General features: G+C 34.0%; 1 protein-coding gene across 1 annotated transcript; it reads left to right on the top strand.

The window, feature by feature from the left end:
* The first annotated feature begins 3,585 nt into the window (after window positions 1–3,585).
* On the top strand, window positions 3,586–14,814 carry LOC131937946 (uncharacterized). The gene is made up of 8 exons (XM_059295737.1): window positions 3,586–3,783; window positions 9,062–9,143; window positions 9,884–10,987; window positions 11,816–12,055; window positions 12,906–12,971; window positions 13,080–13,152; window positions 13,317–13,574; window positions 13,949–14,814. The coding sequence occupies exons 3-8, from the start codon at window positions 9,908–9,910 to the stop codon at window positions 13,990–13,992; spliced, it is 1,761 nt and encodes a 586-aa protein (XP_059151720.1). The 5' UTR covers window positions 3,586–3,783; window positions 9,062–9,143; window positions 9,884–9,907; the 3' UTR covers window positions 13,993–14,814.
* The last annotated feature ends 240 nt before the right edge of the window (window positions 14,815–15,054 follow it).

Raw genomic sequence — 15,054 nt, 5'->3', positions numbered from 1 at the left:
AAGCACTTTGTTATTCTTAGTTCTTCTCTTATGCAGAAGGGCTGAGGGTGACACCAACTGAAAGGTTGCAGTGACTACAATGAATTGAACAACTTGTTGACTCACTAGAGGTCAATAAATGATAACAAAATTTTTCTCTCCACACACTTTACTGCAACAAATGTGTATGTTTTGCTAATATTTTCACATGAATAAAAAATTTATTCGATGTCACATTCCTTAAACCTCCATTCCACGTAGCTCACCTTTACAGTAATACCTCACACACATGGGTGTTAAAAATATTTTTTACAGAACTTGAACTTACATGTCAAATAAAATAGGTTCCTTTCCTCTCTTTTGCCCCCCCCCCCCCCCCCCCCCCCCCCAGTTCAGGCTAAACAGGAAATCAATCATTACATTCTAAACTGACACAGCCTAGATATATTTTTTTGTCGATTTTTTTACTTGAGTTCGCAAATTTTATCCCAAACTTTATATATTTTAATATGTTTAATAGACTATTAATAACTACTACTTTACAAAAAAAAATTAAAATGTAAAAAAATTAAAAACTAATCTTACCTTCCTTGTCTTGTAAATTAGATTTTTCAACTAAACACTTAAACTTAAACAGATGTGTTAACATGATTAATATCTGATGACTAGTTGTTTTGACAAAAAATTTCTGAAGTGGTCAATTTTCAGTTAGGTCAGGGGTCGGCAACCTGCGGCTCTTTTGATGTCAAGATGCGGCTCTTCAGCTTAATGCACATATATAATTAATTTTTTTATTTCATTTTTAAAGCTCATAAAAGTATTAGTCTGCAACACTCAGTAATGAACGATATAATAATAAATATAAACAGTAAACACTCGCTAATCTATTAGAATATTTAGTGACTCGATATTTCAATGTAGACCTACTTCCTTGTTTCCTAAAACTGAGTTATTTAAATATAAAGAATGCCTGTGTTTGGATCATATTTATTGAGGCACTAGCGCCCAACCACCATGGCGTGCTGTGTGAAAGCCCTGAGTGTAAGTCAATCACTCACCGTAATATCACCGTTAATCACTCACCGACGGTAAGTGGCGCTCTAGTGAATCCGATAACACTACCGCCGGGGCGTTGCGTAGCCCCTAGCTCGGTTTAATTATCGAATGTGGTATTGTAGGGTGCTCCTTAAAACTAAGGTAGGCGCTTAGTACTCACGGGATAGCCCTGGGCGCCGAATCGCACCCTGCAGTTACGCCGGAGGACGCGCCTAATTCAATTTAGTGAGCGACTATAACAACCTATTGTATCCATAGCCTATCGCGCTGTTTAAAATTAACGTATTGTTGCCTATCGTGTCTATAGTGTACAGCCAAAAAAACAAAACAATATAGGTGTTATAGTGCTCGCAGGGTCGCCTAATGGACGAGGCGCTGGCGGTTGCGTCTGTTGCAGTTTTGCCGCTGAATATAGCAGAGGCGTAGCGACCCTTCCCGGCGCCCGGGGACATACTTTCAATTTGGCGCCCCCCTCGGGAGCAAATTTTCGATTTGCACCCCCCCCCCTCGAACTTTTCATTTGCACCCCCCCTCAAACTTTCGATTTGCACCCCCCCCCCCTCGAACTTTTCATTTGCACCCCCCCCCCTCAAACTTTCAATTTGGCGCCCCCCTAAGGTCGGCGCCCGGGGACATATGTCCCCCCCCCGCCCCCCCCCCTCGCTACGCCTCTGGAATATAGTAGTACCCCTTACCCGCTATGCAGAACGCCAGATTAACAGATGCCAAGTAGGCCTACCTCTACCCCCTGGGGCGCCGCCTTTGCGCAACTTAAAAAAATGTTTGCACTAAAACCTCCTTAGGAGTATTTTCAACAATTTTCCCAAGTTTCATGGCGATCGGATGAAAGGTGTAGTAAAGCATAAAAGAAAAACAGACACACACACAAAGAGCATAATCAGAGTTTCTTCCAAGCATCTCTTCGGGGGGGGGGGCTTTGTCCCCCCCCCCCCCCAGAAGAAAGTTTACCGCCCCCCTGAAAATTTCAAGTGCCCCCCCCCCCCCCCCCCCCGGAGAAAAAATCTGGAAGAAACACTGAGCATAATATTAATAATAATAGTTTTAAAATGTTGGCGGCTCTTTAAAAACTTGGAAATTTTGTAAATTGTAACTTTTGGCTCTTCTGTCTCAAATTTTTCTTCACGTATTTCATTCTTGGAAATGTTTGTTCACACAGGTATATTGTTCCAAAATTTGAATGGTACTTTGATGCAAAAGTTTTAATATTAGGAAAGTCTTCCCAGGGCAAAATTGCTTGCATTTCAACGACCTTCAGCTGCAGTTCATATGGGCAACTGGCCACATCTGCTAAAAATGGGCTTTGAAACAGTCTCACTTCTTTTGCTTTCGAATCCAAGTCAGAAAATTGCTACTGAAACTGCAGCTTTGATGATTTCGCATACAAATGACCCGTGGGACGTAGCTGTTGCCTCAGCCTAAGACCTCGCACTGCTGAAAGTGCATCAAGTTGTTGGTCTGTATTTGTTAAAAACATGACAACTTTGGATCTGAAAGCCCGAAGATGTGTGTAAAGATCAGAAGCTAGATTTCCCTCTCTTGTAGTTTTAGGTTCAGAAAATTAAAATGACTAGCTAGCTATGTCTGTAGCATGGCAAATTTCCATACCCAATCATCATCAGACATTAATGGCTGTGGCTTGCCTTTACTTTCCAGGAAGTCACCTATTTCCTTTTTTTACTAAAATACTCTGCTCTGAACTTTCTCACAACTTAGCCATCTTACTGTTGTGTAATAGGGTAAATCTTGCGATTCTGTGTTTGTATCTTTCAACATGTCTCTGAACTATCTATAGTTGAGCCCATCTGACCTTATTAAATTCACCATCTTCACCACAGGATTCAATACACAGCAAAGCTTGCTGGTAAATAATAGTGTAGGAATATTGGTTGCAGAATGTTTTTTTTGTAGGGAAGCCAGCTCTTATGTTATGTTCATGTCTTCATCCACACCTCTAATGAACACAAGCAGTTGAGAGGTAGAACAGCTGTCCAGCGACTCATTAATTGCAATTGAAAAATGGCGAAACTTGCCTGCATTTTTCGCTATTTGAGTCACAATGTTTTCACCAATGTCTGCAACATGGAGGGCAATGGCATTTGCACCCATAGCTACATTTTCTAATTGTTTTAAATTTTCTGGGCAAAGTTCCTCAGCCACCTCCAACAAACATTTATTTTCGTGGACAAAAAGATCTCCGCGAGCCGGACGAGAAGACCTCGCATGCGGCCCGCGGGCCGTAGTTTGGAGATCCCTGATCTAGATCTGGATCTAGGCATAGACTATGCGCTTTGAACGTCACGAATGGAAAAAAAATGGAAATCCCCTCCCTCACCAACCACAAAAAAAAATCCTGCTACACAAATATATTCCGCTTAGGGACTAGCCTACATCATTTATAAAGATTCTAATACTGTGTTTATAAAAATTTAATGTAATTTAAAAAAAAAAAAATTGTTTTGCTATTTCTTAAATCATAGGTACCAGTACTCACATTTCGTTCTTAAATTTTATTTTATAAGGTGACGTCATGCGAAGTACGATGGAGGTAGACTTTTCAAAAAAGCATGATACTAACGATATTAACTATTTCAACTTAAATACCAACATTAATCTTATGGAGATATGAATCATTACAGAATTGGCGTTGGTATATTGATATTATCTGCGGGTTCGCTTTTGGCTGTAACTCTTTGGAGAATTTTTAAAGGAGACGATGACGATGATGAGGTGGGAATAATTAATAATTTAATAATAATAATTTTAGTCTGGCGCGTTGCTTAGATGGCTGGATTGACCTCTGACCCTGAAACGTCACGCGTCGTTTTTAGACGGTTTTTTACGTTTATTTTAGGGGTCCCATCCACGACAAATGAAAAAACTGTTAATCTCGCAAATTCTCATCATTATTTTAATGCAGAATGCTAATAAAATGGATAATATGCCTTAAAATGCCAGAAAAAATCGAGAGATTTGTTGTTGTAAATAATGAGAGGATTTCTAGTGGAGCGCTCTCCGTAAAAACTGAACCGCCGCTAAAAACGACCGACCTCCGGGGAAAACGGCCCGACCTCCTCTAAATTAATATATAATTGAGATATTTACCTTGTATATTTACATTATTATTGATTCTGGTTTCCAAAATCTTATCCCAAAATGAGGTACCCACGCTGACATTTCTATCCGCTATTTTTAGTATCATGACGTCATTGCTACGCTAGTTGCCAGACTGAAACAACTAGTTTTTGTTTTTTACGGAATGAACTGTTAAGTCTAGTATTTTAATTATAATTCAATTGTAGCATGTGTGGAAAAAGTAAAATTATGGACATTATTGTTGTATTAGTAATTGTATTAGTATATTGATTTTTTCTTCACTGTGGGCCAGTGTGGGCCGACAGTTGCTGCATTCGTGACCGGTGGTTAACCTCGTCAAAGCTGCGTGGCCTATTCGTTTATATAATCAGTGATGCTCGTTCAGTGGCCTTTTTCAGAGCTAGGCCTAATTACGGGCGATTTTTAGACTTAATTGATCGGCCGTTAGCCCTTTTCATTGCTGCATATTTTTAAAAAAATGCTCGTTCAGCTGCCTTTTTTTTTTGGCGCTAAATAATCTGTTTACGGGCATTTTACGCGTTTATTTATTTATTTTTTTAAGCTAGACGTAGATCTAGTTAATTTTTTTTTTTATACAGCTGGCTGTCTAGCATGCCTGATATGTGAACTTTAAAAAAAATGACCGAACTTTAAAAAAAAAAATGACCAGAAGTAGGGAAGTAGGTCTGTTATTCAATTTGCTTGAAGAAGGGGGGGGGGGGGGGGGAAGAGAGAGAGAGAAGTGAAGACACCGACCATCTCGTGTACGCGTGTTCATTCTATGACGTGTACTATAGGTCACGGTGACCCCGCGACCGTGGTGGGATTTTTCATCCACAGGATAGTAAACATAAGCAAGCAATCACGCGAGTGACGATGTTTGGAGATTTTATTTAAAAAAAAAATCACATACGTCATGTTTTCAAGATGAAAAAAATGTAATGTAAAAAAAAGGGGGACACTAATACCATGTATGAACCTCAGCTGCCACACTGTTGACTCAATATAATGTGATTGAGTGTAAAATGTATTTGTATTTATAAACTATCTTAGCAATTACTATCATATTATTTTATGCATATTTATTATTTGAAATAAAAATATTTATTATGGTCATTTGATTTATGCAGGTGTTCATTACTTCATAAAATGGTATGAATAACATGTAGAGTAGAATTTAATAAATAATAAAATAACTAGATCTAGTTTTATTATCAACCAGTTGCTTTTTGTTATTTTCCGGTGAGTAAATAACCTAAGCTGACGCAATTACCATGGCGGGAATTAAAAGCTCGTGGACACAAGTCCACGACGTAATGTTATGCCGGTCGAGGGGATAAAATGCGGTTTTGTCTTTCATTTTCCAATATCGGAAAATTTTCAAATTCTCTCTTTTCTCGTCAACCGAGTAAGCTAGATATTTAAATGTGGTGTCAAATGTTCTCTTAAGGGGTAAGGAAGTTAATGGTGTATTTGAAATAACAGAATATTTTATTTAAAAAAATCCATAATTCAACCTAATAATAATTATTAATTATTAATTTAATATTAATTTATTTAATTTATTATTTAATAAATATTAGATCTATATTAAATATTAATAAATAAAAAATTGAATAATAATTAGGCCTATAAATTATTTATTAATAATTAATTAATAATTAGTTAGACTATTAGAAATTAGATAGATCTATAGTAGAATCTATGTAGATCTATATCTAAATATTAAATAATAATTTAAATCTAGATCTAGAGTCTAGAGCACCTTACTGCACTGCCTTACGGTCCCCGAACACTGAACACTACGTAGGAGCGAACAATTCGTTGGTTTTTGGCTCATAGAAACTTTAATAATTAGCATGTCTCATGCGAAACCACGGCGCCTGCACGTAAACTGTTCATTTATAAACACTTCCGTGTCAAGTACTTCCGTTTCCTCTCTCAAGAATTATTTTTAGAAATGTTTTAACGTTGCATGGTACGCACATTTCTATTTTTACACCAGCCGGAATGAAGTGACCTAGGGTTGGATTTAGGGGCAAAACTTGAACCAATCAACGCTTAGCTAAAAGGTTACACTATAAATAGCTTCTATATATGTATGGAACATCGTAAATGTCAAGGTTAATGGGTTTTTTTGTGCTTGAACAATAAAAAAGTGGTGTTCGCTAACTTTTTTGGCCTTACATGGGAGCGGACAGCAACACAAAAATATTATTAAATAAGAATTTAGAGCATAAAAGGGGCTGGTTATTGAAGGGAAAGGGTCAAAATAAGGTCAAAAAGGAAGTGGAAGGCAATAGAGGAGAGGAAATCATGTGACCTGGCTGGCTTAGCAGCGAACTGCGCGAGCCGCAATGGCTGAATGGGATGAACTTTGGGAGTGTGGGAAAAAGGTTTTATACTATTAAAATTACCTCACAAACAATCAATAACACAATATAAATGCATATAATATATGATTTTATTCATTAAATTGACTTTAAATTATTCTAAATGAACAAAATGAACAAAGTAAAGGTGTCCGAACACATGTAAAATTTTATTACATGTGTTCGGACACATGTTAAGACCCCCCAGTCACTATAACAAGAATAGCTAAAGTTCTATGCGGATGAATACAAAATGACACACACGTTATTAAAGTAGAAATAGATATGATACTTTTTATGTTTTCTATGTTAAGCGATGAGAGCGCATGGAAGTTTTAAGTTCCGTTTTTTCGCGGTGTGTCCGCAAACTGTAAAGTACTCAAGATCTAGTATTTACTATTATGTACTAATCTAGATCTAGATCTAATTAAAAAATAATATGTAACAACTGCTTTATTAAAAAATTAGCAATAAAACAAAGAGTTTCTAGAGTCTAAAACATGGGTTTCCTAACTGGGGGTTGCGAAGGGCTTCCTGGGGGGGTCGCCAACTAAACCCTAGCAATGAAAAAAAACACATACATATTTAGAAAAATATCTGAAAGTCGGCTTTACTAACATCACTGGAAATGGAATAGAAAAGAAACAATGCGTACTGTGTTAAGTCTATGAAATCTTCAAAACTAAAACATCATTTGAGACGAGTCATTCGGAACACACCTACAAAGATAAGAAGTTCTTTTGTCGGCATGAAACTAGTTGCAAACGTCAGAGACTTGATCGAACAGGAAGTTTGCACCAAGAAAACACAGCATTAGTGAAAAGCGTCATAGGAGTCCCATTAGAAATTGCCAAGCAAAAAAACCTCACACAATAGGAGAAAATCTCATCAAACCCTGCATGTTGAAAATGGTGAACTTAATTCTTAGGGATTCCAGTGCAGTAAAGATGCAACAAATATCTCTGTCTAATAATACTATTCAGCGGCATATATTAGACATGTCCGTAGATGTTAAAGAACAGATTTTAAATGCAATCAAACTTTCACTATTGTTTTATTTTCAAGTTGATGAATCAACATAAGCGAGTTCGTGTTACCAGTTGCTTGTCTTTGTGAAATACATTAATTCGGATGATAGCAAAGAAGAGTTGATATTTTTCAAAGATATCATGGTGAAAATAAATACGTTTTTTGAAACTGGATGATTAAAATGGGAAAACGGCTGTGGGGTTTGTACGGATGGTGCATCATGTTTGGGTCAAAATCAGGCTTTCAAAAAAATGTAAAAGATGTATGTCCTAATGAAGGGGAATCCACTGCATGATTTACCGGTATGCCCTTGCCAGCAAGATTCTTTCGACTTCATTGCTAATAAAAGTTGTAAATTAAATTAAATCTGGAGCCCTAAACATTCGTCTGTTTAAAGAACTGTGAAAAGATGTGAATAAAGATTACAAAGATCTACACTACAGTACGCTGGCTGTCAAAAGGAAATGGTGTGAATCGTGTTTTTGAATTGAACGATGTAATCAAGTTGTTCTTGGAAGTGCAATGGAAACAAGACCTTTTGATATTTTTTTAACGACAAAGAGTGGTTGTAGAGAATATCATACCTAGCAGATATATTCGAATATCAACATAAGCTTAACCTGAAGCTTCAGGGAAAATGAACGTATATTATCTCTTTTCATGATAATCTCTTGGTTTTTTTTATAAAAGCTGCAAAATTGGCGAAGAAAATAAAATATTGAAAAGATTGCCATGTTTGAGAAATTCTGCAGTGTGGTAGATTAATCTAATTGTGAGATAAACTTTAAAAAAATTGAAAGAGGATTCTGGGCATCTTGAATTTCTCAAAAGCGAGCTGCGGAGTTACTTTCCTTGAGCTGAAAGAAGAAGAATCTGCATTGATCTGCAAAGACTCATTCTCTGCTTCCCTTGATGTTGCCAGCATTACCAATGAATTACAAGAGGAATTCTTAAATTTGCAGAATGATTCCGCGTCACATATTAAATTAAATGAAAAACTGCGCAAATAATTTGGTGCAGTATGCATCGTTCAAACAGTGTTTCTTCCAGACTTTTTTCTTCGGGGGGAGGGGATGGGGGACACTAGTAAAAGTGTATGTTTACTATATAAATTCCATCCCCCGAAGAGATGCCTGGAAGAAACTCTGCGTTCAAAACCAAACGTGAGATCGATTGCCTTTCGAGTTTTAGTTCCTTTTGTGTCTTCTCCAATTAAAAACAAAACAAATAATAAATTAGATGCTGAAAATGACAGCGAATGTTGAGGCCAGTGATAGGCATTCAATTTCACCCATTGAAACAAGTTATCAACAATAATTAATATTGAAAGTCTACCAGAAAAATCATATTTTAGTGCATATTAATTTCCCCACTAATTTTGACTTTTTAATTCTATGGGGGTAGCGGGTCACTTATTTTTTTAAAAATGGGGTCGCCACACGAAAAAGTTTGGCCTACTAAAGTTGTCACTAGAATACATAAATAACTTAATTTAAGTCTTGTATTTGAAGGCATCACAATTGTGCAGACTGGTTTCACCACGCAGAAGTAAGGATGATGACAGGAGACTTCAAATAAAACGTCGAAGGGAATGTAAGTATAAAGGATAGTTCAAAATGAAGTCACACACCTAGGTTGTGGAGTGGAGTGAATGGGGAGTTCAGATATTTTTTGCTTGTTCTACTGAGATAGAAGGATTTTAAAATAAATCTGACAGCACATATTTTGTAGGCTATTTCTTAATAATGTAAAACTTTCTAATTTTTATTAGAATTATGGTTATTTTAGTTAGAGGGCGGGTGGAACCTAACCCAGCATGTATGGATGACCATATACATGTATGGATGACACTAATGCCCAAAGAGATTATGGATTCTACTTACTTTTGTAAACTGAAAGTAATAATTGTTAGCTGAATGAAAGCTCACAAGTTCCTGAATTAATAGCAGTGTAGAACACAATATTCTATTTCATTGCTTCTAAGTCTTATTCATCATGAGTTAAATAGAGCTGCATATAAATAATTAAACCAATATAATTGTTTTAGTCTCATTCTTAGTTTTGTCTGTATTAAATACTGGTTGAAATATTTTTTGTTGTGGTTGATTATATGTATTGATTTACCTTAGGGTAAACTGGTTCATTTATTATAATAATACAGAAAAGAAGAATTCCATGAAAAAAATGATTAAAATATGTTCTGATTAATAAAGAATAACATAATTTTGATAAAAATTGGAGATGAACTCAGCTATAGATAGAAAATTTTAAAATAGATTAAACAGTAGATTTATCAACTCTGTTTTAATGATGAAATTGTATTCATTTTAAAGATCGACCAAGAAAGTCAAAGACTGATGACCTGTATCAGGACAGCTTCAAACGTCAAAATACTGTTTAGGAGTCGTAAAAAATTAAGACTTTTTTCTCAAACTGTAAATGACAATGGCAATACAATAGTAAATGCAACGTGCATTACTGTTCTGCTAATAGCAAATTTCAGCAGATATTATATTTTCTTTCTAAAACTCATGTCAAATTCTGAAAAAAAATCAAAATCACATTCCAAGAAATCAAAAAATGTGTCCAGTAAAAAAGTGAGCTCATCTTCGTCTCTTTCCAGCAAAGATAGTGATTCTAGTGTATCCATTCCTAGTGATTCATTTTGTTTGAATAACTGTTGCTGTTGCTTTAAGTGTTTATGCAAAAGTCAGGAGGTAAAGAAAAGAGAGATGCATGCATTTTTAGTAGAAGGTGCACGTCGGTTTTCAAATACAGGTCAAGTAGTTATACAATATATGCCAAAGAAAAAAGTTGCTGGGTATGCAGAAGCAGGGACCCTAACTCAACCGCCTAGAAAATCTGATGCATCTATAACCATGCAAAATCATCGTAAATTATCCCCAGCTACAGAGAATTTACCGGAACCTGAAATAGCAATTCTCAATACAAATTTTAGAAGAGGGACTCCTGCCAGTAAAAAAAGCAAAAAAAATCTTAAAGAAGAGGCTAATATGGTAGAAATTAACTCTATGTTAAAGTCTAGATTAAGTGGTTGCATAGCAATAGGCCGTGATGTAGCTGATGAGAAAGGTGAAGCTTTGCTTAAGTGTAATCGAACAGGAAGAGATTACACACCATACCTCTTATCCCATCTTGTAAAAGAATCTGATAAAAGGAGGATGTCTGTACAGCTAGAACCACAGAAGGCAAAATATAATTCTAGTTATTCAAGGTATTCGGTTGACTTAAAGGTTGCGCCAAAAATACCTCAAAAGGAATTAAATTTGGAAGAAAGGAGCGATACTGATTTTATAAATCAATTGACAGAAGTCTCAACACTTGTAAAAAATGAATTAGAAACAGATTGGAGTTTCACACTAAGTTATGTTAAAACCCTAGAGAAATTCGTTAAAACTCAACAACATGATGTAAAAGTAAGTGTTTATTACAGTTGTTTTACAAGTTTTTTTTCAAGGTTACAATGTCAGGATGTTTGTTTGTAGTTTGTGGACAAATTTTGCAACTCAGTTTTGACCTATTTCTAAATACTAAAAAGTATAAAAACCTTCATAACAGGAATCTTTTAAATGCACTTAAAGATTTCATCATCATTTTTTGCTATTATATATAACTAAAGATAGTTTGTGTTTATTGTTTTACTTTTAGTGCATTTAAAAGCTTGTTTATAAGACTTTTTGTATTTGTTTAATTTTTAAATTTTCATGCCTTATTTTAAAAATTATATTGGCTGGTATTACTTAAGATTAAGAACATTCAAAATTACAATAGATAGTTTGTTTTTGAAATGGTCTGAAGAACAGAAATATATCAAGAAAAAAATAAAAAAATTTATTAAATTGCTAGTAACTGGTTTTTAATACATTTTAAAGTTCCTTCATTCATCAATGATGCACACACACATAAAATATGCATCAAAAAGAGACTTACCAAATTCTATTTGTCAGTGGAAAAATAAAATAGTTCTTATGAAATCTGCTATAAAATTATATTTTATCTTTGTATTTTGATGGTAAATGTAAAATTAAACCTTTTAATATATAATCTAGGACAATTTTTTCAATGTTTTTACTAAATAAATCTCCACCAAAACTAAATTCATGCTAAAATAATTCTAAATTAAAATATAAAACTTAAGTATCTAAAAAATTATCATCTTAATTATTGGCTGAGGTTTATTGGCTAATGATCACCTCTGTTGAACATTTTCTAAAGAGAAACAACTATTTTTAAAAAATCTGCAGAAATCAAAAGGTGGATCTGAAAGATGGATGGTCATATTGTATACAACAAGTGAAGAAACTGATGAACTAACTAACTTCCGTTGCCTTCTAGCTCGTTTAATATTGCAACGTTATTGTGTTGCCTATGAAGAAAGAGATGTCGCTTTAAAAAATCTGGACTACAAAGAGGAGCTACAAAGAAGATTAAATTCTGATACAATGACAATACCATATATTTTTGCTCATGGAATAGCTATTGGCGTGAGTGCACATTAAGAAGAAAATTTGAATGAATTTAGATCTACTTCTAATTTTATTGACTATGATTTGAGTATATAGTAAATATATTTTTCAGTTATATTTTACCCATTTTTTTCTGCAAAACCACATTACTTGATGTATAGTAAATGTACTATTCTAGTGATCCTGTCCTGCGCGTTGTTGCAGGCTGATGCAATACTTTAAGAGGATTACATGTATGTGTTACCAATTGTGTATATTTAGATGCATGACCTTGCTTTCTAGAACTTATTTAAATGTAAAGAAAGCAGATGCTATATATCTTGGATCTTAGTTTTTATCCTGCTGGTTTGTCCATGCTACTGACCAGACACCCCATTTGTAGTGAGGTAGACTCCCTTTGGCAACAGCCCATTTGTCAAGGGCATCGTAGGGCGCTCTAGGGAGCCAGTGGTTACACTACCGCAGGGGTGCAGGGTAGGTCCCCTGGTTCGGTTTAATCATCGAATGTCATGTACCACTGTGTCCATATTGTATTGTGCTCTTTAAATTAAATGTAGTTGCCAAATTTATAACCTTTTGATAAATAATATAAGCATAGTTAATTCATCTGATTGTTCAAAATTCACTAATATTCCTTATTAATATTATGGGTTAGAAATTAATTTATTTCATTTAGCAGAAACCTTCCCAGGAATTGTCTTGGATGAAAGGTGAAGTAGTACATATAAGACAAAGACACACACAGACATACTTTCATTTTTTAATATAGATAGATAAAGATGATCAAAGTAAAATCATATAAAAATTTTAAAATTATTAGCCCATACAAGTCACAATCATAATATTTTGTTTTTTTTTTACAACTCAGAACTGTCAAGTTGTCTATGCAATTCACAGATTGAACTTAATGAAAACTATTTTCAAAAACTACATAGTGAGTAATAGTATACAATTAGTTATCTTTAATAATATATCACATGGTAATAAGTTTGTAGATGGAAAGGAGTATGTTACTGAAAACCAACGTTATGTTTATCCCCAGATGGCAGAAGAGGTTTATGCTGATTGGTTGTCTCGTAAAAATGTAGTTAAAGATAATACTTTAAAAATGGAAGGTAAATAATAGCAATAACATCATCATAACACTAATAAACTATTTTTGTTTATTTGTACCAAGATTGCCTTTCTAGATTGTTACAATAATTTGTTATGCATTTCCAAATGCATCTTGTTATATTTGAAGCATACAATTTTTCTCTTATCTTAATGCTTATTTCAGTGAAAGTAAGCATGTTTCCAGCACTGAATGTTTTAATGGGGCTTACAACAGAACTGAAGCTTAATAGTGATGATAATGAAAAAACTAAAATAGGCAAAGAAATAGTCAGAAAAGCTCGAGCACAGTGGGCAAAAATTTGCAAAAGTGGATTTACTCAACCACCGTTGCTAAGATTTGTTTTGTTAAGAAGAACAATCTTAATTACATTGTCTATCATGAATGACATTTATCAAGTATACATGACCAAGAAAATGATAGGTAGAGTATTATTTACATTTGTCTTAATATTTAAATTAACCATGAAAATTATTTCTTTTTTTTTTTTTTCAAAAAATACATGGATTTTGGTTAAAGAAAGAGGACTAATGATGAATTGGCAAGAATCCTCTAGTTGTTGATAGCATTGTATAAATCTAACAACGTTAAAGCTTCTTACCAATCTTTCCTCTTAGCTATATGGAAATACAAATACACTTGTAAAAGTTGTTACACCAGTTAATGAGCACCATGCACAAAAGCTTTTGGTTCCTTAAATGCGAGGACATTAATTTCAGAAGAAAGAACTTAATTCTTGCAATTAATACTGCACAATTTGTACTTTTATTTTAAATTTTGAAATTTTTTTTTTGCAGCTCATCAACAGTTAAGAAAAAGAAAGTTCTCCTGGCTGAAATAGGTACATTAATTATGGTATTTTCTGTTAATTGTAAATATCTTGTGAATACTAAGTTAAAATTACAGGATTATGAACTAAGAAAATGTTGCCAAGAATTGCCATTAATGCATTTTTCTAGTAGTTTTTCATATCATTATTTTCTATGTAACAGTTATTTTATTCATTTCTGTACATGTAAGCAAACCTATGCTTTTAGTCTGTGCTGTCAATGATCCTATCAATCTTATTACCTAAGTTATTTCTTATTGTACAAGCAAGTTTCAATTATAACAGTGGTAACTGTTATTAAATTGCCTTTTGACTTAAAATAAGAAGTAGGTACAGAATTTATCATACTTTTCAAATTGTTTTCTCTAAGATATTGCATGTCCCATGAATATGACAGTTCATTGTTTTAATCAAGCTGTCAAATTTATATAGATTAATGTTTAATCTGTATAGTTTTTTTATTTATTGAAGTTGATTATTTGCTTCTTAGCTATGTATTATTAAAATGGTGAAATTTTATTGTGAAATTTGCTCAAGTGCAAATTAGTCAAAGAGGAGAGTAATATTTTGTTGTTTATTCCTGATATTTTGTTTTGCTGTTACAAATAAAATATTTTGACATGAAATGTCTCCTTTTTTTTCCAAAAATTTTGAAATTTAAGTGAAAGAGGTAGAAGTCTAGTTTATCATTTTGTTATATTGCTTTATGGGCTGCTAGTGTTCAAGAGCTACTATTGTAACTATATTTTTCTTAACTACACATTGATTTTTAGTGTGGTAGAAAGATTTGTATGCCATTTTCTAAAGGAGTATTGTAATACACTGGGCACGCAATATGGCACAATTTAATTAATAATTTACTACAATTTAATACATTTTTTAAAAAAAATAACTTTTTATGGGTAACATTTTATTGAGAAAAACAACATCGGTGTGTCGGTATGCTTACAAATAACCAGAGCCAAATTTTGTATGTAATATATACATAGATATGATACATATAAAGTAATACTTAAAACTGTTGTGAAAACATTTTAATGTAATAGTGGTTTGAAGCACATGCAATTTGGTAAC

Source organism: Physella acuta, unplaced genomic scaffold (genome assembly GCF_028476545.2).
Source record: "Physella acuta isolate Inbredline_101_S28 unplaced genomic scaffold, ASM2847654v3 ptg000017l, whole genome shotgun sequence".
In the NCBI taxonomy this organism is placed as follows: Eukaryota; Metazoa; Mollusca; class Gastropoda; family Physidae; genus Physella; species Physella acuta.
This window is presented reverse-complemented; position numbering and strand designations above follow the sequence as displayed.

Excerpts from the sequence above, each read along its gene's own strand:
- LOC131937946 (XM_059295737.1), top strand. The coding sequence starts at position 9,908 with ATGACCTGTATCAGGACAGCTTCAAACGTCAAAATACTGTTTAGGAGT. Across the intron at positions 12,056-12,905 it reads CTCATGGAATAGCTATTGGC|AACTGTCAAGTTGTCTATGC; the intron begins GTGAGTGCACAT and ends TTTACAACTCAG. Across the intron at positions 13,153-13,316 it reads TAATACTTTAAAAATGGAAG|TGAAAGTAAGCATGTTTCCA; the intron begins GTAAATAATAGC and ends TGCTTATTTCAG.